General features: G+C 41.7%; 1 protein-coding gene across 4 annotated transcripts; it reads left to right on the top strand.

The window, feature by feature from the left end:
- Positions 1-1,103: 1,103 nt before the first annotated feature.
- gnb1l (guanine nucleotide binding protein (G protein), beta polypeptide 1-like) lies at positions 1,104-26,122 on the top strand. Of its 4 annotated transcripts, none has more exons than XM_037098389.1 (9): positions 1,127-1,239; positions 4,215-4,277; positions 7,217-7,364; positions 7,826-7,997; positions 8,374-8,499; positions 8,850-9,012; positions 12,351-12,443; positions 17,825-18,040; positions 25,271-26,122. In XM_037098389.1, the coding sequence occupies exons 4-9, from the start codon at positions 7,888-7,890 to the stop codon at positions 25,547-25,549; spliced, it is 987 nt and encodes a 328-aa protein (XP_036954284.1). In that variant the 5' UTR covers positions 1,127-1,239; positions 4,215-4,277; positions 7,217-7,364; positions 7,826-7,887; the 3' UTR covers positions 25,550-26,122. The 4 variants fall into 4 exon arrangements, with proteins under 4 accessions (XP_036954283.1, XP_036954284.1, XP_036954281.1 ...); XM_037098386.1 differs by having other exon boundaries at positions 1,129-1,239; positions 7,217-7,353; XM_037098388.1 differs by lacking the exon at positions 4,215-4,277 and having other exon boundaries at positions 1,104-1,239; positions 7,217-7,353.
- Positions 26,123-26,125: the final 3 nt, after the last annotated feature.

The following is a 26,125-nucleotide window of genomic DNA, read 5'->3' as shown; positions in this document are numbered from 1 at the left end:
GTGAGAATGTGATATAAGTGGTTTCACAAGTAGGTTAAAATAATGCAATGCATCCCAGAAATACACAAAATCACTGGGGTGTTACCCTGATGAAGGCAGCATGTAGTCCATTTAATTAGCCAAATAAAGTCTTGTATGTGTTTTTTTTTTTTTTTTTAAGTTAAATGAGTTCAGTAACCTGTTTGGGTTTTTTTTGGTTGTTCATATGACTATCAAGGTTTCTAACTCACGTTGCTCTCCATGCTGTGCACCCTCTCCCACTGAGCCACCTGTACTCCTTATTGTTTCATTTCAGAGTGCAGCAGCGGGACTGGCTGACTCTAATCCATGGCCACAGAAGAGGTTTAAAACACTCTGGTTTCATCTAATCTTCCAGCTCAGACCTAGCCGAGCTTGAAACCCGCTTTCTCCATGATAGGAATGGACAAATAAAGGTCTCTCCCAGTGCTCCCATGAAAGGGGCCTGTGTGCTCTGTGGATTAGGGCCCTGTGTTTTCGCTGTCTCTCTTTCTCCATTAGACTGAAAAGGATGGGGGGAAAAAAAGAGACTCTCCTCTTCGTGCAGTTTTGTAAGGCTTTTCAAGTTCTATACTCATTGCTCACTTGTGATGGTCTTTTAGGTGGTCCGTGTTAATAGATCATTATAGAAGTAATAGAAATCTAGAGCATATAAATGTGTGTTTTTTCTTACTGAAAACCCCAAATTCTTCTCTTCTCTTTGACATTTGACCTGACAATTTAACACCTGGCAATTTAACAGCAATCATCATGATCAGATTTCAATTAGATGTCAGAGTGTCCAACCTACATCTACATATTCAATTTAAGTTTACCTAGAATTTTAGAATTACTTTAGAATTTCTATACCCTCATTTTCAATCTTGATACACCTCATGATAGAAACGCACATTGACGCATATTTCCCAAAAGTAAGTGAATACAGTGTCGATAATAAAGAAGGCTAGCTGGGCAGAGAGAGAGAAAGAGTGGTATGACTGCTTGCCTGGGTGTGTGTGTGTGTGTGTGTGTGTGTGTGTGTGAGAGAGAGAGAGACAGACAGAGAGAGAGAGAGAGAGAGAGAGAGAGAGAGAGCGAGAGAGAGACTCGTCTATACAGGCACCTCCGCGGGCAGCTCATCGGCTGTAAACAGAGGTCCTTCCACTCCGGCGCATGTTTTGTATCCCTTCTCTGCCAGGCTGACTCTGACAACTGTCAGAACACCGATGTCTGACTGAAATGGTATTTTATGAAGTTTTGTTAAAGCTTAATATGTTTTATTACTATAGCGACGCTACTTTACTCAGAAATAACGCCTCTGATGTAATAACAAGGCGTCTGTATTGTTGGCAGCTGTCGTTGTAGGTCGTTGCTAGCTTGATGCTAACATTCTCACAGTACAGATTTAGGTGGTTATACACATAAATTCTCCTCTTACCTTTTCTGTTCTAAGCCCAAGGTTTTAGCTAATACTTTTGCTTCAGAATGGGAACAAATGAACACGGTTTGGAGGATAACGCCCTGATAACGTCCAGCTTTTTCACATGAACACACGAGCATGCCAAACTTCATTCAAAAATGTTCCCATTTAACGAGAGTACACTGTTTATATATTCTTTCCTCCTCGTTTGATGTGTTTGAAGCCCCCCTGTCTCATTTTTGCATCATTAATATAATTTAGAAGTGACCCTAACCTTAACTGACCATCTACTAAAGAGAACATTACATGGAAAGTAAATGGAAGTCTTGTATAATTAGCAGACCAATAGTAGTTCAATAACAAAACAAGAGCAGTGAAACGATGCCAGTACAATCTCACTTTAATGTAAAGTGCTTGATTAATAATCATGTATCCAAGACACATACTAAACCTTTCTATCATCCTCCAGCAGAATATAATGTACTTATCTTAAAATGTAGCTTTATTCAAAATAAAGGTCTTCTTCTTGGTGAAATCGGCATATGTAATGACTCTCGTAGTTACTCTACTTATATTCGTCATTCTATGCCAAAGCAATAGAAACAGATTTTTGAATGAGGTTTGGTGTGACTATTTAGAGTTAAGATCATTAAATGAGTATGCATCTTTGTTTTCTAAGGAAAGGATATGTGTGAGAATGCAGAGCAGATGGAGAAATTACTTGATGGTTTTCTTTACATTAGCATCATACACTTTAAAATGATTTGCCGATTTTCTCTGCACCTAACTCTTCCGTCAGGTGCATGTTAAAGCAAATATCAGCAAATCAGATTTAAGTTCTAAATATTATCTGTTATCTTTTGTGATACTTCATATAATGTTATCTGTTGAATTAAAGTAGCCCATTACTTTCTGCTTATTAGTTGTAGAATTGGTCATGGAGCTGCTTTGATAATGCATAAATGCCCAACTTAGACTTGTACTGCTGACGTTACCCATTTATAAGAGCTTTTTAAAGTTGCTTGGACTCAGGAAGCCGTCCACTATGTACAAACAGTTTGCACTCTGTCAAATCTTTCACCATCCATTACTTAGTCTTCATGCAGTCACTCATCACACCCTGTAGATGACTGACAGTTGTAATACTAGGGGATGTGCTGTTTGACAAAGTGTAACATCTTGTTGTTTTCTGTGTTCTTTATCCCCTGTTGCGTGATGCATTATTGGGATTATAGCACGATTAACTTTAGCTTGTTTTCATATCTTTGCTGTATGGACAGCAAAATGGCTATGAATCCAAAGCCCCTGACATCCGTGATGTGTGGAGATGTATGACACTTGAGCTGTCAACCCTCTTGTGTCCCTTTATCCTCTTGTGTCCAGGTAAATGACCTCATGCAGGAAATGGGTGATAATGCAAACAGATAAGGCTCCTGGTACCTGTTGACCACAGTCGGGACTTCCTAAAACAGGACCCTCTGACACAGTGCTCCATCAGTGCCTGCCTCAATGACAGCCACAAGGCATTTAGCCCTTATCTGCAATGGCCCCTGCTCAGCATTCACGCCATTCACGCGAACAATGCCACCTCTTCCCACTCATTGGATCTGTGACTGACAGTGGGTGTTGGTGCACTTGTGTCTGACTTCAGCCTCAATCCGACGCTGGGGCTGTTTATCCAGTCCAGATAACCTCCACCAAGACACAATAAAGGGCGTGTGTCTTCCTTGCCACTTCCCATGTTGTTTGTGTAACTGGACTTTTATAATGGACCCCGCTCTCTATTTGGCAGGTTGGTTTCCTCCTCAGAGAGATCTGTATTAGCTGGGGGAGGGTTAGGTCAGAAAGGCTGACTAATGATCACAGAGCCAGCTCACCACCCACTGACCAGCCAGTGAGGTGGAAGTGCCCCCTTGGCGAGACAGCAGATAAGACCACAGCAGCAAAATGACTAATAGCTGAGGTATGAAAGGAATGGACAGATTTAGGTGCCTTTTTCTCAAACATTCAGATTTTTTTGCTGGCAAAGATGTTACAGAACAGCAATACTGTTGGTCTGAAAGGATATAAAGTTGGCTTTTCATTGGAAGGCCTATCTAGAATGCAGCTTTTGAGTTATGTGTAATCTGCTTCCAGTTTTCATCGTGCAGCTCAGATCTCATATTTGATGAGGCTGATATCAGCTGGGGATCTTGGGATCCCATGCCTCTATAATGGCTTCTGTGAAACTGGGGAATTATATAGCTTCTGTAATAAACCCCTGTGATCAGTATAACCCCCCCCACACACACACACACACCGTCCCTGCTCTTATTTATGAATGGCAGAATTTGACAAGGGGGCAGTTCAGGTGGGTAGCTGCCTATCACATGATACCAGCACTAAAGAGCCAAGCAAGGAATGTGGACAGGACTCCCCCCCCCTCACCTTTTCTCAAAAAAACTTTGATGCCCCATATCACCACGAATACCCTCTCTATCCCCTCCCTCCTCAGGCCCTCATATGCGCAGCGATGCTGAGGAGGAGAACGGGTGCCGCAGTGGAGGGTGGTGGTGGGGGTGGGTACACAGATAGTGGCTGCGTTTGATCTGAAGGTCGCCAGCCCCTTGCTGGTGTTGAGAGATCCTTGGCGGACGAGGCTGGCTCTTATTTAATAACATGAAGGGGAAGCGGACCTTTCTCTCATAATTAGGCCTAATTACCCACTAGGTGTGGACAGACGGCCCAAGAAGAGACAAACTGCCTTTATCCATGGACTTAGAGTCAGATTACCCCAGAGCTGTCTTATCTGTTACAGGGCCAGCAGGAGCCTCAATCCTCCTTTCCTGCCTCTTCCCACTGGCTCCCATATCCAGCTCAGGTATATTAATCAGTCACTCTGATTTATTATGGCCTGTCCACCACACACAAGTTTAATTAGGCCCGAGATAGTTACCCCATTCTGTGATTTCTAAGAATGTTCCTTCCAACATGTTTAATAAGAAAGTTTACCAACTTATTGGGTTTTTGTTATCTATCACTCGATCACTTTATGAAAGCTACTCAGGTTAATTAAAGGGATAGTTCACCCTCAAATTAGAAGGTCACATTTTTCCTCTTACCTGTAGTGCTTATTTATCCATCTAGATTATGTTGGTGTTTTTTTTTTTTTATATATAAAGATGCCTGCCATCTCTCTGATGTGATAGAACTAGGTGGTATCTCAAGAGCAGCAAAACAGTCTAGATGGTTAAACAGCGCTATAGGTTAGAGGAGAAATGTATGTTTTCTAAATTTGGGGTCAACTGTCCCTTTAAGCTGTTGGGTGGAGAATATGATACTTTTACCAGAGTATCTTGGACAAGAGATCATTTGCCCCACTACTCCAGCAAGGTATGTTTGCATTCACCCAATAGACTATGTTTTTTTGATGTCTTGACAAGTGACAGGCTTGATTGTTTGCTCGGCCTCTCTCTGTTAGCAGGGAACAATTTAAGGGTCCTTGCAAACAGATTTGAGTGACATCCTGCCAACATCTTGTTTGTTTACAGTGTCTGTCTCTCCCTTCCTGAGCTGCCTGCATGTTTGTATTTGGGTTTGTGGGCAACTCGCTTGCAGCCACCTCAACAGACCTATTGTTGGGGCAATTCAGACACTGGAAATGCTTGACGCCTGGAGAACAGAAGGGACAGTCCATTGATGAAGTAGTAGCAGGGGAAAGTGGCCTTTATAATTCTGTTTTGGATATACGTTTGTTTTTGCATTCCTCAAGTGACATCTCCATCACTGTCCCCAACTGCTGTCTCTCGTTGACAGTGAGTTGTTATTGCCAATGGAAGGTTTCAAAGCCCCTTGCTTTGAGACAGTTAAAACAGCCAGTTTCAGGCTGCTGTGTCCGTGACTCACAGCTCCATGCAGGCCTGCTTCAATAGGACAATAAGGGACACTTAATCCACCTGTTATCAGGGTGAGCCTCACCCCGTCACACACTGACACGGGGACAGGACTCTTGCTCAGGAATGCAGCCTTAACCACCCATTCACAGGAGAAGCATCTTAACTGATAGACCCTCACAAAAACACTGTTGACGTTTTTTTTTTTTTTTTGCCACATTCTTCAAACAACACAAAAACTTGTCACAGTTGTTGGCTCAAGCATATCCTGTTGGCAAAGCGCCATGATATGAGTGATACCTAATGGTTGATGTACCATATTATGCAGGGATATGCTTTGACCCATTTTTGTCATCTTTTCTACAGTGAGCAGAAAAGACAATATTCTGTTTTCCAAGCATGCTGCGGTAAATTGAGAGTAAAGTTGACGGGGTGACCATTTCCTTGTGAGTCCTTCAGACTGCAGTGTTGTGTGCTTAATTAGGCGGGCTGGTCAGGGGTCTCCGTCTCTCCGCTCCACAGATTCACATGGACAATTTAACCACTAACCTCCTGAAATGAGTTGCTCCTGAATGCCTCGGGCTCCAGTTTCAGCAACTGCTGATTGCAGGGATCAAGGGTTATGATAAGTAAAAGTGCAGAAGGGGATGATTGTGCGTGGGTGGAGGTGAGGTTGTGCTTGTTGATGAAACATATAGCGCCCTCATATCTGACTGTGAGGAGCTTGAATGAAGAGACAGGTTAGCGTATCGCAACGACTGAAAACGGCAGGAAACAGTTGGCCTGGCTTTGTCCAGGTAGAGGTTCGCTTATAAGATACATGTGTTTTTTTGTTTTTATGTAGAAATCTGCATCAAAACTATTATCTGACAGATCAGATGCCAGACTGTGTGGAAGAGACAAGAATCATTCTTTTATGTGTAATGCAACATCAGGTCAGACTTTGACATTACTTGCCTAACTTGCATTAACCTGCATTAAATGAAAACAAAACGTCTACATGAAATCACAGTTAATAAAAGTTCTGTGTAAACATTCAGTGCACATGGCATATAGATCTAATCACAGAACTGAATTGAAACGATTGTCTCTGAGTTTGACCCCACTGGTACATCCCGAGTTCTTTGCTGGGATACTTTTTGGCTGGGAGCATTGACTTTCTTAAATGTCCCTATAGTTAATGGGATTTAAGGATGCCGGTAACCAAATTTTTAGACTGAGCCAGGCTCTTTCACCATTTCCAGTCTTTATTCTCAGCTAAGGCTCCTTGCACTGGCTTCATAAAGAATGGAATGACATGGCGGTGGCAGAAATCTCTTCATCAAGCTCTCAGTATGAAGACAAACAGAATATTTGCCAAAATGTCAAAGCATTGCCTTAAGGGAAAGACACCTTGAGTGACACCTGGGTGCTACTTTAGTTCCAAACTTTAAGTAGTGTGGTTTGGCTGATTTTGGTCTTTTCTGGAAAAGTCATGTTTAGGATTTGTTGTTGATGTTGGATGTTACTGCAGATAACCAGGTGAGAAAATGATTCTGTTGTGTTGAGGGAGGAATTAACTTTTCAGCCTCAGGAGTAACAGCCTGCAAAAGGCTTTGATTTTAATTAGTAGGTTAATTACTCTTTTATATTTGGGCAGGTTGTTATTTTAAAATCACTTTTTTCCATCAGCAGTTGTTTTCCATAACACTGAGAAGGTGGCATGTGTCATCCTTAATTTTACAGCCTGTTCATTCTTATTATTTTTTATGGTATAAAAATGGTCTAATGTAAAAATATTACACATTGGCATAATCACCTTCAACCCATCTATGATTCTCAATGTGAGAGATTGAGAGATGGATATTAGATATCTGAAGCAAGTCTGTATAAGTCACTTATGTTTGATTGTGCTGCAGTTTAATGTTGACGCATCATTTCCTCGCAGAATACCTGCGGTCGGTTGGGTTTCCTCATCGGCCCGGTCTACAAACGACATGAAAGCCTGAGCTGTTACCTGTGCCTCTGGGACAACGGCTGTTGATCACAAGAGGAGGGAGAAGCCTGAATCGCCAACTGTTTACTGTAATTAAGCTGTCAGTGTTGTGATTTATGACGTATTGAGTAAGAAGGGTGCTAGCATGTAGACTAGGAGCAGGAAGACAGAGAGAGAGAGAGATAGAGAGACAGACAGACAGAGCGCCACAGGGTTTGTAGCTACCAACAATAGAGAAAGTACAGACGGTGCATTAAACACAACTGTCTGCTGTGTGGAAGAAAAAAAGGCTTCGGGGCAAAATAGAGCTAATTTTTGCTCAGTGTTTGTACAGAAACAAAATGAGATGATTCTTGATTTTAGGCTGCACTTAACTTCCATTTTATGGAAATCATATGAAATAGTCCAATTAACCTGAGTTGAATGGAACATTTTTTATTGAAAGGTTTTAATTGGAGAAGAACTGACTGGTGCTCAAGCTTCAGCTGCCACTTTTCCAGTTCTCCCAACTAATTCCAAGTAATTCACGTCTCAGCTTACATTTCATGTTGTCTGTTTTAGTTGGTGTTGTGATGTGGGCCTGCCGCCTCCTTGCATCTATACCTTGATTGCATGACCCAGTGATGTCACGTCCTGCACCGTGCCCCATCTACACCCTGAGGGGTGCTGGTGCGCCCCTAAACACCCTCCACTTTAGCTGCCATGGAGGGGACACTCCCCTCCTTTACTCTGGGTAAGTCATTTATCTCAACGTTCATAATTTTAGCACTTTGTCTTCCTCAGGCAGAGAAGATTTCATTTTGTTTATCTCTTTGAGCTGAATGCCTCCAAACTTTAACTGTTGCCATGTTAGTTAATGTTCAAATCGAGCTTCTCTAAGGCTTTTAATTAGTCTCTAGATCTGTGCATAGAAACCCTGGTCTATGCATGAGATGCCAGCAAACATTAGGCCAACATCACACTTCAAAAGCTCATTGTTATCACAATATATTTGAGTTTAAAGCAAAACTGTCACATTTCTTTCTATGGGTATAGGTGAGAGCCGAGCAGTGATATACTGTTTGAGTAATATAAACAACCTTCATAAAGCAACTTGTTTGGTTTTGCAGGTCAGGGAAGGGTGGCATCCATATCTGGAACCTGAGCACCAGGAGGGCTGAGAAGATTGTGGAAGGTCATTCTGGTAACTCGGTCATCTGGGTCAGCACACTGAAGGAGACAGGTACCCTCATCAGGTGAGGAGGACCTCTGTCTCTCTTTCTCATTTTACTTGCTCCCTCTTCTTTCTGTTTCTGTTGGAACATTTGTTTTTTTGAACAATTTTACATACTAGGCAATTTTTTTAATCTTTCAATTTTGGCTCAGTGGTCAATGACACGTGGTGTGACAAACTCATTACGCAAATTTCTTTCTGCTTTACACGGACTTTAAATCATTATTTGTACTTTAGATGAAACTGGGGTGTAAAACAAATGTAGTGTTAAGCCTCCATTATAACACAGGTTTTAAGATGACGCAGCCACTAAGCCACCTGGCAAGAAACTTCAGCTTTTGCCCGTTTCTGTTGTCTCTGTTGGTGGAGCAGTCAGGGACGGGACATGCAGGTGTGTCTGTGGGATCTGAGCGAAGGTCGCAGTGAGATGGTCGACTCTGTGTGGACCGGCAGCGTTGGATTCTGTCAGTGCTCCACGCTGGAGACGAGCGCTGGAAACTACCTGCTGGCCTTCGCCGGACAGCAGACAGAGGAGGTGAGACATTGTGTTCAGCTATCTGTGTATAAAGTGTTATATAAATAGAAAAAAAGAAAAAGGATGGAGTCAAGGTCAATTTCCATGCCAAGCACTTCCCAGTGCTGCAAGGTTTTCTGTAAGCTTTGAAATTATACTCTTCACTTTGCAGATTATGGTTTGCAATAATTAAAAAAATTATAATGATACATATTCATCAGGTTTGCAGCAATATACTGGTTCAAACTACACTGTAGACCATTGGATCATAGTACAATGGAAGCCCTTAGAGGCAAGAAAGGAAAAACTTGAGAAGATTATCCTGGTGAAACAATTTTAATGCCGCATACCGTGTAATTGTGATGTTCTCTTGGATGATTATTATACTATTAAATTCTAACAGCGTTGCAACCCTTTTATTCATGCTTATTTGCTAAATCTGATCATAAAGTTAATGTGTGCACTTCTTCCAAAATGCTGTAGGCTTAAATTTAGAAAAATGACTTTCTTCAGGCAGCCAGTGTAAAACTGATAAATTATAATGCTTTTATGGTTTCTTATCCTTTAAGTATATATTGAGGGTTTTCAATTTAGTTAGGAAGAATTAATCAGGGAGTCTCATGATCACAGCATCCACTGACACACGTGGTTCTATGTTCAGCAGAAGGAAACATCCTTGACTTTATTGGCTGTTGGGATGTGGGATAGTTAATTGGTTACACCGACTGACTTGTGTGTCAAAAAATGCCAACCTGTATGAACCTGACCAGACTTGCTATTGCCAGTTTGATGGATTGACTTATTTAATAAGTGTTCATACATATTTGTGGCTTTAAGCCCTGTTTAGAAGTGAATGGAAAATTGGAGATCCCACAGCAGGAATTCAGTCTCTGGCACTATCCATACCATAGTATAGGTTGAATTAAATCCGGTGGCCAACGTAATGCTTCTGGTGGAGTGTCTATGAGTCATCATGACATGTAAGCATGAAGTTCAGCCAGGAACCGTCACACAGCAAGTAGAACAACATCATTAACAAACCGGCCTTCATTGTCATGAGTCAGAATGACAGCCACCAGCTAAATGTCGGTTAATTTGGCTGTCTCTAACATGCCAGTGAATCTGTTTGTCCTAAGCACCTAATAGATCTGTCAAGCAAGTGAAAGCAAGTTTAATTGTTCTTTTCAAAAAGTAGCTTTGGCTGATTGAATAGTGGCTGTTTACATGTTTAATCCCTGACTGTTGGGTGACAAATAGAATTCCCAGGCCTGAAAAGATTGTGCTCTGTAATGAGAACATGGTTGTGTCTGCACAGTACTGGTAGTCTCGTAGTTTAATTCTCAACACCCACAAGCCTGTACCATTATTGTGTGGAGTGAGGGCGGATGGGGGAGAGGGCAGCTAGTGATTCAGCCATCTTTTATTGCCTCCAGATTCATGTTACTTGCTCCGCTGTGAAGGAGCCACACTTGAAAGGGACAGACTGGTCACCTGATCCAGCCAAACGTGCCTTGGCTAACCTCAGTCCAGCAGGCCAGGCATCAGGGCGCCTGTGACTCCCAGCACCTCAATAATGCCATTGTCCCAACAGACACAGACAGACAGAAACACACACACACCCAAACGAGGTAGACCAAAACAGACCACAGCCGATTTTGTCATTCGGTCTCCCCACCCCATTCCAGAGACAAACTGGCCAAGACAAATGCTTATCGTGTATCTGCAAATAAAACGCCCACCTAAACCGAGTTCCCTCAGGAAACAACAGATATGCTCTTACCTCAAAACATGCACAATAGCGTGACTTAGTGCCAATGCAGATAGGTTAATACTTAGGTATGTAACCAAGAAAACAGAGTAACTGCTTCCTTATCGTAGCTATTTAAGGTGGTTTCACTGTTTACTGCTCACAGCAAGATTCCTGCCAGCAGATTGCTGCCACAGCAGAAACATGAATTAATAGTGTGGGTGTTTTATTTACGGGCAGTGTGATGCCACACAAGAACAGTGATCACCTGAGGCGCAGAGGAGTTCTTAAAAGGCCCTCTTTGTCAGGCATGCAGAGGTAAACACGCAGGACAGATGTGGCCTTGCGCTAAAATACGGATCGCTTCCCTTAAAGGGCTGTTTAATGTGAGGCCTAATGAGGATGAATATGTGGATCATCAGCAGTGAGGAAGTCGAAGGAAAGAGTTTTGGGAGTGATCTGGGTACACACATACAAAGAAACACACTTGATCATTGGGTTCATTAGGCTGTGTATTTTATCAGAATCAGTGCCAATGTGTGCAGGAAAACACCATTCATGTCACAGGGTCAGGCTTTAGCAGGATTTATTATAGACAATGGGGCGGCCGCTCTGCACTGATGGATGGTACTGTACCGCTGGTTGGAGGCACTCTGATCTGCGGAGGTCCTGAAACACAATGACAGATTCAGGCTGCTGCTTTGTTATTTGAATTCAGAAGACAAACAAATCATGACTTGGCACATAGCTTTTAGATAAATAAACGAACAACTGCAACTTGTGTGCATGATTCTAACTGGGTCACGAAAAAATGAAAACAGATAGATTAAGACAAAAATACATTAGGGTATATTGGATAAATTCCTAAAAAATGTTAAACAAGACACTTTTCATATGAAGGTCTCCCTGCCAGCTTTTGGTAGCTCCCTCAGAGCCTGGGTGGTCAAGTGACTCAGTTTGGTTTAGCCTAAAAATGGAACCACAGGAGAGTATGAGCATGGTATAAGTTTAGCATTTTGAAACCCAAAAATGCACAGAAATCATTTAGTGTTTGACAGCAGGCTTCACACTACAATACACTAACATTATACCTGCTTCCCATTACAACTTTATAAGATTTAATTACAATTACATTAACAATGGAAACCACCTTTATCCCAGTTCCAAGAACTAATATTGTCCCTAATATAAGCCCTTTGAATTAAACTTGATACTAAGGACATTACACAAGATAAGACTACGTTATGCCAGCTTATCATTAGCATTTTGGCGTTGTCATTGTGAGGATGTAAGAAAACTGATGTTAGTATTTTACTCCAACCACCACTATGCCTACATCAAAAGCAATTATGTTTTTCATGCAAAAGACGGTCATATTACTCTTTTTAAATTGCAATAAAGGGCTGAATTACTTGAAAACCCTTTTTTTTAAAGATTTCTTTGTATCACTGCCATAAATACTTGAATAAATAACAACAAATACAAAATAAAGCAAACAAAAAAAAACACTGGGAACGTCTATCAGCAAAACTTCTTTAAATATTGGTATCTGCCAAGAATTTTCCAATGGAGGCATCCCTAGTGAGCTCTAATTGTCATGTCCTCTCTGCAGATCAAGATAATTGAGCTTTCCAGCAAGACCCCAGTCTGCACCCTGGTACCAGACGCCAAGCTGGGGATGGTCATGTGTATCAAACTGTGGCAGGTAAGCAGCAGACAGTCCTCTTCAATGCCACGTGTTGCATTGACTTGAACTTAACCGCCAAAAGCAGCAATGTGTCCCTCTACAAATACATCTCCAGCTCAACGAGTCCACCTTGGCAGCCATTATCATGAGCACGAGATTCCCCCCCTTCTCCCCCCCTTGTTTTACATGTTGCTTTTTCTGTGCTTACCTGCTTTATTCAGATTGGCCAGCAGCTCATAACAAGATGCAATAATAGAAAAGTCAACAAAAATGCACATGAGAGACGTGGCACATGATTTACAGCCCAACAACTCGTCCTGGGCCATTTTTCCAAGCGTTCCTTCTCAGCTGGCAGCAAGTTCCAACACTGTAATTAGAGCGTTTGGAAGGGCCGGGGGTTCACAGCCATATATCAGCCTGCAGCTGTGCATCCAATCTGATGCTGAGCTAAAAGTTAGCTTTCTGTTTTGTGAATGCTGTCGAAAGTTTTATTTTCCAGCCATTAACGAGAGCCTGTAATTATTTTCACGGTTAATTATTAACTCTTTGGGTTTGGGGCTTCAGGGGACAGAGTGGGGTTTTGGCCTTACGCAATCCTGTGGATGGTTTGAATACATTTTATGAGCTGTGCAGTTTACAGGCAACAGTAATCAAAACACAGCTTATCATTATGAAGCCAGAGTGAGGCGAGTTGCTTTCCTGTGCACATTCAGCCCTTCCTGTGTTCCTGTAATACTAATTAGCTTTACCGTAATAAAATAAAGGTTACATTGTGTTTATGAAATTATAAGACACTCGACCAGTTTGAGTCTCACTGTGCATGCCGACATCGTGTTTGTGTTTTTCTTTCTCTTCCTTTGATTTCACTGTTACACCCACCTTTCATCATCTGATTTATGAACCAATGCTGGTTCAGCGTTGAGTGCCAGGAAACATAATGATCAATTATATCATTATAAATGATATAATATCATTGTAATACAGCACAGGCAGCTGTCTGACTTCAAAGCCGAAGGGCCCAGGTGATTCTAAATCATTCCAGGCTGATTCCTTTCAAGGCCGAAGCATGTTCATCTGTTACACTGACTGACTGAGCGTCTCGAGAGGTCCTTGATGTGAGACTGAAAACCCCAGTCTGTGTGTGTGTACCCTTCAAACACAAATCAACCTACACATTCTATCTGTCAGTCACAAGGAAAAAAAAAGCGCTCATGTTGTCTTTCACATTAAATGCTCATGTGCGACCCACTGCTTCCCTAACCTCACGCAGCAGGAGGCAACAGCTCACGCCGTCACCCCTCTCTCCACCCCGTCTCTATCTATCACACACACACCAGAAAGAAGCCACTGACAGTCATCTTCCCTCTCACCATCCCTCGCTCTTCTTCTTCCCACCGTTGAGGCGAGAAGTGATTATCCTCCATTATTTCCAAGACAGACTCACCAACAGATTTATTGTCGGCCTTCAAGCCCTCTCTGTCGGAGTTTATGGAAAAGATTAAATGCGGTGTTAAACTGCACTTTCTTCTCAATTCAGCTTCACATCGTCAAAATCCCACCCAGACCTGAGCTCACATGCTGGGCTGTGTCTGAAAGGTGACAGAACTATCTGATTTCTCTGAATCTGACTGGCTGTGAAGCAGTGAACAATGCAGGGGAAGAAAGTACCTCCACATGTGGGTTTTGACGTGTGCAGGGATGTACGGTTTGGCCAGGGGGACAGTATTGATGTATGATGTGCAAGGCTTTTAATGTGAACAGAGGCTGGCGGGGAAAAGGAAATGTTCCTATACAGATATCCATCACTCTCAGCTCATCACCTTGCTGCCTCGTGGCCATGACATCATGGAGGACCAGGACAAAAACCGGAGGAAACGATTGGTTCCTTATGTCGAAGCAGTGCCTGCCTGAGGCCTGTGGCAGCCACATCAGCAAACAAGCTGTTGGTCTCTGGGTTGTTCATGGTTTTGGAGGGACTTACCACATAAGGAAATGACATAGTGTTTGCTGAATATACAATGAATTCAGGATGTCACTCTCATATTTCTCTCTAATTACATTTAGATTGTGATTATTTATGTTTTTAGTTATTTGACAGGGACAGCGCTCATTAATCAACAGAGAGAATACTGCAAATGAGCCAGAATTAGTCTAATATTCAGCTGTTATCACTGGCCAGATGTTAAAAAGGCCGCCCTTGAAATGAAATAAAACTGACATAGTGTTTAAAATTCATATATACAATATAATATGTTTACACAAAATGGGACTGCACACATTCACACAAACAGTGCCACAGTAAGACACATAGCAGTTTGCTATAATCCATACAAAATGATGAAGGTAATAAGAAAGATAAGCCTTTGATCACTCACTTGGAGACTAGAATATGTCTAGTGTGTATTTGAAAAGTTAAAAGATTAACATATGAGACAACAATGATGACCTCATGTCAAAGATGTCTTTGTATTTTGCTCACATATCTTGGCATTCTATCCAGCTAATCCTGTCCCATCCTGTCTGATAATACCATTTATCATGATAGAATAACTCAGGACTCAGATGACTGAGGCCAAGCATCTCTCTTGCTTCTCTAACTCTCCCCAAACCCGCCATGTCTTTGTGGTCCCTGGATCTTTTAAGTAATTTTTCATGGATAGGATGCAGGGTTCCCTGGAAGAGTGTCAATCAATCAATCAATCAATAAATCAGTAGTCCTTACTGGGCTTTCTCTCTCTCTCTCTCTCTCTCTCTCTCTCTCTCTCTCTCTCTCTCTCTCTCTATATATATATATATATATATATATATATATATATATATATATATATATATATATATATATATATATATATATATATATATATCTTTCTGTCTCTCTCACACCCCAATGTTCTGTCATTTTCTTCACCTGTCCTGTCAATTAAAGCTATGAGGAAGAGGATAAAAAAAGACAATTTAAAGATGAGACCTTGGTCTTCTGGAAATTGTAGGTTTTCATTTTTTTCTGACATTTTCTGACCAGACATTTAATGGATTAATCATCATTAAGCTGGAAACTAAAAGAGGAACTAAAACTGCTTGGATCTAATTTGACTCTATGTATTACAGCTTGTTTTTTGTTATGTTAATGTTTTAGAAGAATAAGAGAGAAGGAAGAAAACAAAAACATAATTTGTACAAGCTCTCCAATCCTGCCTTTTCTAGAGACCATGTTGATGACCTAATTGGACCATGGTCCAAGCTGAGCCAGTGACAGTCTGGACACAGATCTAAAAGTAGGATTTTTAGTCTGCAGGCTTAAAGTGGTTGATTGAAATAATGATGTTTAGTGCACTCCATGAACACAGTTAATGGAAAAATGGCACATTACTATTAACAGGTCAAGGCCCAACTAGACAAGTAGCCATTCCAGAAAACGTCAGCCCTGTTGCTCCTCCACTGATCCTGCCTCTATAAGCAGCTTCCATCCATCTGTCTTTCCAGCTGTTCTGTGGTGATGAATCTGCTCCCAGAGCCCCAGCCCCACTCCAGCAGAGAGCCCTCTTGTAGAAAGGCCTGCGGAGGATATAATGAATTAGGTGTCTACCCAGGGTTCCCCGACCTCCGACCCATGACATCATCAATCAAGGAGGTCCTACACTTAAGTGAAACGGTGGGCCCCAAGCCTGGAACGCTTAGCTGGGCCCTGCCGGCAAGCAGGGGCCACTGATTTTCACTTGTTTTTATTTGTTTTCATAATCCCTTAGTGTTCGTCCTCGCTGATGTGTTTGGAAGGAATACACGGCTCTGTCTATAATTTGTTTAACGCTGGAAGAAGAGAAATATAGAGCGTTAAGTGAGAAGAGGACTTGAAGATGGATGAAAGAATGGCAGACGTGGCCCCTTTGCACATATGGAAAAAATTTCTCTAGCTCCTTGCTTCTGCAGGGCACCGTGCTTTTTCTAGGGGCCTGATGGTATTTTAAAGTAAAGGCATGAGTCAGGACAGTGTATATGTGTGCTGTGTGTTCATAGCTCTTCGGTAATGCATTGTGGTATTCCACCAGCCGGGGTGAAGCCTTTTAAGTTTGGAAAAATTTGAATCATTGTTTTGGATAACACTCCAGGCATATGTGGATATGAAGGGTGGTGCTGGATGGAGGTTGGATCTCACCAACTGTTCCTGCTTTCTTCTTCTTTGTGCTTCAGTTCTTTTTTTTTTTTTTCCAGCATTGATAAGTGAAGCCTTCAGTTTTTATCAGTTAACCTTAATGTTCTCATCCACAGAGGTGATTTACAAGTGTGCTGTATACATCCACACGACCTCTCAATACCTTCCTTTCATATATTGCACTTCTTATGTTTCTCTTCTTACATGCAAGTAACCACATATTATGCTTTGTGCAGGTTGCTCTCTATATTTTTAACAGAGGCAGTCTGGTTTATGTTTTGCGTCTGATGCCTGTTTGTGCACCTGGTTTCATTTCATGTGATCTGAAAGATTTACTCTGATGGTTTCACCAGTTGTAAACATCGTGGCCAGATCTGATGTCCCGGGGTGAAATGAGGATGAAGCAAGACATAATGTGCGTTTTTTTTTTTTTTTTACATGAGGTTGTTTTAGTATGTGAGAACAAATCAGTTGTGTAGCACTGAAACCAGAAGTTAATGAATCAATCAATCTGTCAGTTGACATAAAATGAATACATATTAGTTATTTATTATTCAAGTTGCCTAACTCGAAAAGATTTATCTAATATTTTGGGAAAAAAAGCCGTTTATTTATGAGTTTTATTTGTCAAAATGTACCATAAAAATAATTCCAGTGTTAGAATTTGGAAGTGGAGGTGGCTATATTTTAGATTAGTTTTAAAAAAATAGACTGCAAATGTAGGAAAAATTTACTAAAAATTTAGTGTGAAAAGTAACATATAATTACAAGGCTATGTTTAACAAAAGAAGTAAGGCATATTTAGTCAAAAGTAATGCTAAAGTGTATATATAAAACATAAAAATACAATCAAAAATAGACTCAACAATGGGTCTGTGAATTTGAGTTTTAAATTAATAAACAAAGTTTTAAGTCAAACAATAGGTTTTGCTGTCTATTACTTTACTATATATCCTAGTGCCAGCAGTGAGGCCTGTGGCTCAGTGATATAGATGAGGAGCAAAGTGAGGAGTAGTGTAATGGAGTGCTGCAAAGAGCGAGCAGCAGGCTGACGAATGGAGCCCGCAGCGCCTTTCCAAGTGTCAGCGGGAGCTTCCAGGATGATAACCTCTGCTCTGTTCCACTTCCAGCACCACACAGTGGTTTCTGCGGTTTTTACTGCACAGCTCTCATCTCACAACTTAGCTTACACTCCTCTCTGTGCTCTCTGTCCCTCCTCCATCCTCTTATCATCCTCCCTCACTTCCAGCCAGACTCGGGGACCGGACCTCTCCTGTTGGCTGGATACGAGGACGGTTCCCTGCTGCTGTGGGATGTAACCCAGAGGTCCAAGCTGAGCCAGGCCAAAGCCCACCCTGAGCCTGTCATGTGTCTGACCTTTGACACCAAGCGTCTGAGGGGGATATCAGGCTCCTCTGAGAAGAAACTCTCCTCCTGGATGCTGGACAGACAGAACAACCTGCAGGTCAGCAGAGGACAGTTTTAGAGAGGCTAGTAGTAGTGTTGTCTCATCCAGTGGTTCCCAAATATTTTTGTCTAATGAATCCCCACAGCCCTGCCGAATGAACTAATGTACCTCAACATCAACACCACCAATCATGTTCCAAATGTTGTTACTGGAATGGATTTTAAACAGGTTGTTATTTAACACAATTAATTATGACAGTCATTAATACATAGTAAATTATGCCAAAAGTTTTGGGAGCATATTGAAGCTAGGAGTGGCCAATTGGACATTTAACCACTAATTACTTTCAGCTTTTTCTCAGTTTTTCCATCACTTGATGCTGAACTGTTGATCTGGTACTTTTAGCTATCTTTTTTCAATTATCCATAATGACGCTGTATGAAGGAGCGAAGTAGCAAAAATCAAAAATAAATTCAATTAAACTATAAATAAATAAGTAAATAAATAGATATACCATTAAATGTAGCAAAAATCATATAAAAATAAATGTAGGCATTGATGCATTAATGCACTGTTTTAATACACTTCTGTATTTGTTCACCTTTGTATTAATTATCCTACTTATTTACCTCCCATTTCAATTTCCATTTTCAGTGTATTAATTTGTAAATCTATTTATTTCAGTGTTTATTTGTGTATTTTTGTTTTGCATTTGGGGAGAAATGCAAAACAAAAATACACAAATAAACAATTAATTTCCCAAAACTTATTTTTTTCTGTGATTTCTTTTTGCATTTTATGCATTAATTCTATATGCAACTCTTGCCAATTTATTAAGTGACATCAGAGTGCATAGATCAACTATATAATCCTTGTACCCACTATGGTCGGCAGGCTCATCATGGGTCAGGAGGAGCTCGCTCAGTATCCTCGGGAGGCCTAGTATGTGTCTATCAGAATCCCAAGTCCAAACTGTTGTATATTAACTTGGTGAGCCTTAGACTGTCTTTAAATGGCTTCATTTTTGTCTCCCACTGCTGATCTGCCAGGTCCCACCCAGCTGTGCTCTGAAGAAAAAATGAATAAAGATATGTAATAGAAAACTGCAAAGGAAAAATAAAAATACAAACAAATAGAGTGAAAATGAATAAATTGATCAATTAAATGGAAAATTAACAGAAAAGTTGAGTTGACAAATAATATAATAATATTGATTGAACTACTATAAAAGTGTTAGTTACCACACTACCACACTATTTAAATTGGATATCCATTACTTTCACCAAACCTTTTTTGACCTCTCTATTTGCGCTCTACTTTCCTTGCAATGTCAATCACATTATGTAGTCTTCCATTGTTACAGACTGACTCAATCTATGGATTTTCAAAATTAAATTGTAACAGCTATTTTAAGACAACCTCTCTGACTATGGGCAGTAGTCTACTACCTTCTAGGGTAGAAGGTATGTTTACGTGGCCTACTGAAATGTTAAGGTCCTGAACCCCCTACATGCTAACTAATTGTTGCACAAGAGAGTCTGTTAAATAACATAAAAAAGTACAGCAAGGTAATGGTGGGGATGGAAGGAGAGGAGTGTTGCCTTTCTCCAGGCTCTCTTGGAAAACATCAGGGGCCAAAGAGGAAGAGGCTCAGCGGGGCTCCAGGGGCCATAAATCAGCTGCTGGTTACACAGCGTTGGCAGGGCCAGGGGCCAAGGGCCGGGCTGGAGCTGTCACTCCAGACTCAAGCCACCCACCCACCCACACACACATACTTACGCACACACGATGTATATGGACACATCACAGAATATAATTCTACTTATTTCTGCATTGTAATGAATAGGAACACATGTCTCTTTTAGCATGCAATACAACATCCCTGTGACTGGGACACTGCTGAGATGCATACTTACCTTGTATCTTGTTCCTTACAGAACATACAGGTTCTCACAAACACAAAAATACTTGCGAGTGGTCCAAATCAAACACTAAAAGCCCATACCAGAGCGTCTTCTGTCACACGAGAAGAGATCACATCAGCTTTGTCCCGTAATTCATTTTACATAACAGCCAATTCTTCAGAGAATTAACGCCTCATTTGAAGCTCATATTTTCTCTTGATTTCATGAGCAAAAGGGAACGCTCCCATTCTGCAGCCAAACCCCATGAATCAGAGCAGAAAGGAACCTCAGGCTGATATAGTACACTCCTGCACAGTGAAGGGGTATTATTCTTTCCGAGGCTTTTTACAAATGAATGCTTGAATTAGAAATATTTGCAAAGCCCTATTTTTTTTTTCACCCCGAAAATACGTCTAGAAAAACACTACGAAGGATTTGATTCAATATACCAAAAAACAGGAGGCGAGCGGTTATTTGGTTTATTTTGCTCGAGCAACAAAATATTGATTCAGCATGTAATCCAGGATGAGGATGACAGGAAAAAAGCACAAGGAGAGGGAAAAGATCCAACAGGGACTTTTAAATTATCCTGAAGTGCAGCTCAGTGTGACGTCCAGACAGCTATCCTCAGTTCTTCCCACAAAAGTATTTTTGTGTGGCAGCAGTAAGGGGGCGGGGGACCTGCCGGGTGGTGGGCCTGGGCCCCGGGTCCTGACGGACGACCCGTGAGAGGTAATAAAAATATCAAAACCTCGGAGGCCCCTTAACCAAACAAAAAACACATCTGCAGTAAAGGGAACAGTAGTTCACAGTGGGAGGCTGCAATAAAGGCTGAGGAGGCTATAAGTGCCACAGCATCCCACTTCCCACAAATTACAACTGCGATACAGTCCAGTGTAGTGGAGCTGGCTGGCAGGGAAGATAGATGCTTCTTGTGAAATGGAGGGGAAACTGAATGTGACACAACACAGTGCAGTTATGAGTTAGTGAAGCTGAAAGGCTGTGAAGTGAGCTTATCAAGCCCAGATAAAGACAGATAGCCTCAGGAATGGAGGTTAATGTATTACACATGGCTCCCAGAGGCCTTTATCTGCTGTTTGACCTGGCTGGCCTGATATCTTCTCATAGCAGTGAGGCATCATCTTCGGCCTTTTTTCTCCTTTCCTTCTAGTGTACGTGTTTGGGAATGTGTCAGGGTGAGACTATGAGTGCGTGGGTGTGAGGGCTTACAAGTCGCTAAGCCAGATGGACATATATTTAGGCGGCCACTCAGAATCTATTGACAAGTGCGGTGACGGGCTCCTCCAGGACAAAGAAAAAGCGAGAGGTCCCTGGCTAGAAAAAGAGAAGCAGGTATGGACAGAGGAAGATTAGCCATGTAAATCAAGCATGGCTGACAGTAAAATATTTCAGAGACTGATGACAGTTCTCTGCAGGTGGAACTCCTGCCTCTCGTCTTCACTGCAATGTAAAGAAATCCCTACTGTCTTCCCCCAGTAGTGACCTACACTGTGTCTACACGGTGAATTCTTGCACCCGTCAGCCAGAGCTGACCTCACTTATGGGTCAGGTCATACCAGACTCAAGCTCAGTCTGCTGGTGGACTGATGTAGGCATGAGCTGCTGTCATTAAAGGTATTGCTCTCTTGACGGAGCACCCTCCCTCCACCTCTCCTCTCTTTTCTGAATGGGACTGCTCACCTGTTTGACACATCCATCTCCTGTCAGCCGGAGCCAAGCTCTGACAGGCGAGGTGACAAAAGGCTGTAATCTCCCCGCCGCCGAGTGTGATTCAGGGACAGGGTGTGTCAGAAATACCTGCGAAAAGCCTCCCAGCCGCTAGGCTCGAGTGAGTGAGCGATGATGGGACGTTTCAGTAGACGAGCGTGAAGGCCAAGATCCGTGCCAAGACAGAGGAGAGAGACGGGGGGAAAAGTAGAGCGAGGCTTGAGTGAGATCTGCCAAGTGGACGCTCCTTTTGAACGTCTGCTCTGTCGGTGAGATGCTACAAAAGAGGATCCTGAAGTGCGAGTTTGTGTTGGATCTGTCGTAGGCCACAAGAAAGTGTGGTGGGCCCAGCTGCTGAGCAGAGCTGGTAGGCTCCTGACAGCCGAGGAAGCTGGCGTTTAGACAGCAAGCCCGCTCTGTAAGTGTGCGTCTGCGTGCTGTAACACAGACAAGGAAGGAGTGTTCAAACAAAGAAAAGATGAAGCCAAAAAACGAGTTTTGTCTGTGATGAGATCGCAGGGAAGTCTGGAAGAAAAATGGGGCGTTAAAATAAAACGAGCCAAGACTCCCCGAGTAGAGCAAATGGATTTCATTACAGATTGAGACCTGGTTAATGGCAGCGCTGATAGTCAACAGTGTTGGTGTTCATTCAGCAGTGGTGTGAGTCTGCACCAAGAACAGCAATGCTGGAGAACATGGAATTACAATGAGGGGAGAATTTTCCCTCTTAAAACAAAGAAGCGTTATCTTGAAACCCAGCATCTTTCAAAGCCTTTTTATGATCCATTAATCTACTCATTATTTTCTCAAAGAATCAATGGGTCATTTAGTTGGTAAAATCATCATATTTTCTCAGAGCACAAGGCAACAAATTGCTTATTGTGTCTCATCAATGGTCAAAAATCCAAAGATTATCGATGTACTACCACAAAAGACCAAGAAAACTGGCATATTTTCACACTTGCAAAGCTGGAACCAGTATATTTTTTGGCACTTTTGCTTCAAGGATTTGTCTGACGTTTTGGGAAATGTGTGTCTTTGTTAACACTCTGTTTGAAAGGTAAATATGAAGCAGCCAGTTAGCTTAGCTTAGCACAAAAACTGGAGACATGGAAACAGGTAGCCTAATGACAAAGTATTAGTTTAGAAATTGACTTGAAATCATTTACATGATGAATCTGATTAATTAATTATTAATCTATTATTCATATTGACTATATTTGTATGCGCACATTTTTCTGTTTTTTGCCCTAATATCCTACTAATATTCCCATTAACATGCCGTTGGGCAGACTCCGATTAACAAGCACAGCTTTTCTCTTTTATATGTTTAACCATGTTCTTGGAAAGGCCAGAGTTGCCACTGTGTAATCAAAAAAACTTTTTGTAATAGCCAAGTCTTGCATAATGTTGAAAATGAAGTGTGTTTCTCCCTCTAACCTCTGAAATGTGGGCTTTTCTTTTGTGAAATGCATTTCAACTCCTGCCTTACGTGCTGTTAGCAAGGCAGTTTGGAGCGCTAACTGCAAACAAGCAATAGGTGTTGCAAACTTTGTGAAATCCCATATGAGACATTTTCAAAAAGGTCTAAAAACCTGAATAATGTCGGCATATCTCTCAAGTCTTAATTGAAAATAACTACATTCCTCATAAAGCCTAATATGGAATTCGCAATCTGAATAACAGCTGATAACATGATCAGGATCAAATTGGGAATATTGTCATATTCTGAAGGATATATGTGCATGTAAACATTGGCACTGTTGTCAGTCAACTTTCTGTCAGTGAATTAATTAATCATCTCATCATTCCAACTTTAAAATTTTTATTGTTATATCAATCCAAATCCAAAACTCCATTTCCTGTTCAGTTTCAACACTTGCTTGATTAATCTGTCGATGATCTGGGAGGTTAACTGATGAATTAGAACGGTGAAAAAAGCAGATCACAATCCTCCAAATCTTCAGGTGATGCCTTCAAATTAAATGTTATTTTTCTAACAACCCAAAGGTATTCAATTTACAGTGATATAAAACTTTTTAAAAGTTTAAAAATAGTTTTTATTATTTAAATAGTTTTTACAGTGAAAATGAAAATGCAGCTCAAGAACCAACAGAGAGTGATAGCATGGGATGACCTTTTTCTTCACTTTTCTTTCTTTTTCTCTCAGATTGTTGAAAGTAAAATAGCCAGCCCTGGTGAATGAACCATTACTGCACCATTAGCCATTTACTACTTCCAGTTGACCCTTTAATGAAACAAATGCCTTTCCCTGACACAAACTAAGGGTAGCAAAACAAACAAAAACAGACACTTAAACCCATCATTATCAGGCCTCTAATGCAAACCAGATGGAGAGAGGCAGGGGCATACCAACTTCTTGAGGTAATAACAAAGCACTGGCCAATCTTTCACCCCCCAGGTTGCTTTGTATCAGTGTATCTAGCCTGTTTGTTCTTACCAGCCCTTCTCTTGTTCACACCAGTGGCACTAGCGATGATGGTTTGATTAAAAAACTGAGATGAAATCGCATCACCGCCTGTTCTGAACATAGCTTTCTCACTCTGATTTGATCAATGACATTCCTCCTTGCTCCCTCTCTCCCTTGCATTCCACTTTATCCACTTGGGCTATGAGTACCTGGCTTATATCTTCCACATGCAGCTTGTGGATGGTTCCTGGCCGGAACAGGAGCATGCAGATAAATTCTCCACCGTCTACTCCTATCCGAGGTCATTAGTCTCCCTAGACACGACTTATGAAGTCAATTTTACGCTGTCCAGTTTGATTTCAGCTCCCATATCCAGATGTTTGTGTCCTCATCACCAGGTCCAGCAGAGATCCCTAGTATGCAGGAAGAGCACGTTCGCTCCCCAGGAATGCCCACCACAGCAGGCCCTTTAGATAGTTATCTTAGCTGCCATTCATTCTAATATGTCAGAATGTTGCCCCTTTAGGGAGATTGATACAGTCCTTGGGACACTGTAGATCACAGGGAGAGAGCGCTGAGGCTAATCTTTAGCAGGCAGACGTTACAACAGTGTATTTATCGGGTCTCTTTTCCCGCTGACCAGACCTTTCAGTGTGAATGTAATTCATCAGAGGCGCTTAAAGCAACAAGGCCTCCACAAACAAGCGTTTCAGCGAGATGGTCTCTCTCTCTTTCTTGCAAACTGTGACAAAGGTAACTCAAGCCCCATTGTGCTTCCAGAGCAGGCCCCCATAACTCCAAACCAAATAGTGGGACGCAGAGAGATTTGCTCACGGCCCTCGTGCCATAATGTTTTATGGCCGATGATTGAGTCCCAAGAGTCTACAGCCAGGTTCAACAGACATCCAGCCTCACACTTGGACTTCAGTCATCAGATCAGCTGATAGTCTCTCCCTGTCAGTGTTTGTGTTGGCCTCAGTTTTCGTAGACGGCAGTGATTAATTGACTTACTGGCCTAATTTGTTTGATTATTTTAGTCTCCTGTTTGCATTAACAATAACTTAATTTGGTTTTATATTTCGCTGACAATTGAGAAACTCCTACTAAGCATCTTTGGCATTAACTTGGCCATCTATTGTGGATTTGTTTGCAATACAAGTAAAGGTACATGGTTCTCACCTTCATACACCTGTTCAGATCCTTTTCTTCTTTGTGTTGTTACAGCTTCAGGACTGTGTGACAATGGTCAACCCTGGGGTGTCCCAGCTGTGTATCAGGGGGGATGGCAAGCTTCTGGCGTCAGCGGGCTGGGACCATCGGGTCCGGGTATTCGGGTGGAAGAAGCTTCGACCGCTGGCTGTGCTTCAGTACCACACTGACATGGTGCAGAGTGTGGCCTTCTCTGACCACCAGGACCCTAAACAAAGACTGCTTGCTGCTGGATCCAAGGACCAGCGGATCAGCCTGTGGTCGATATACAATGAGGGAGCCGACACTGGCTGAGCATCTGAACTCTGAGAGGATATTTGGACTGTTAATCAATTCTTGACTCTCATCTGCACTGATGTTGGTGGCCAACAATTCAGCAATAGCCCATAGCAGTGGTAGATTAATAAGATTTTGTCTAACCAACAATCCAAACCCAGAAGAGTCTTCACTTACTATCATGATGACAAAAGAAGCAGCAGATCCTTACATTTAAGCAGCAAGTATTTGACATTTTTCATCAGGATCAAACTTATTAATAATGCCTGTTGAGAAAATGTTTATTTCTTTATCAATATATAGGCTCAAGTTCATCCCACACAACAAGCCTGGTCTGTTCCTTAATGAGCTAATGTGCCTTATGTTGTGGTAAATATTGCATAATCAGCATAATCTCCTGAGTAAGGACTGGTGTTTGAAATCAACCTTGACTGATTAAATTAAGTCACACTAATAGCTCCATGAGTGGCCAGTGTTTACTGACTTATTGTTCCATTTTGTCTAAATGCCATTTCTCAACCTTTGTCCACAGTTTACACCTGAAAGTTCATTATTTGTAACAGACTTTTAAATAAACTGGTTTCATACTTATTA

The sequence above is a fragment of the Acanthopagrus latus genome, chromosome 5, assembly GCF_904848185.1.
Source record: "Acanthopagrus latus isolate v.2019 chromosome 5, fAcaLat1.1, whole genome shotgun sequence".
NCBI lineage: Eukaryota > Metazoa > Chordata > Actinopteri > Spariformes > Sparidae > Acanthopagrus > Acanthopagrus latus.
This window is presented reverse-complemented; position numbering and strand designations above follow the sequence as displayed.

Excerpts from the sequence above, each read along its gene's own strand:
- gnb1l (XM_037098388.1), top strand. The coding sequence starts at position 7,888 with ATGTCACGTCCTGCACCGTGCCCCATCTACACCCTGAGGGGTGCTGGT. Across the intron at positions 7,998-8,373 it reads ACTCCCCTCCTTTACTCTGG|GTCAGGGAAGGGTGGCATCC; the intron begins GTAAGTCATTTA and ends TTGGTTTTGCAG. Across the intron at positions 18,041-25,270 it reads ACAGACAGAACAACCTGCAG|CTTCAGGACTGTGTGACAAT; the intron begins GTCAGCAGAGGA and ends GTGTTGTTACAG.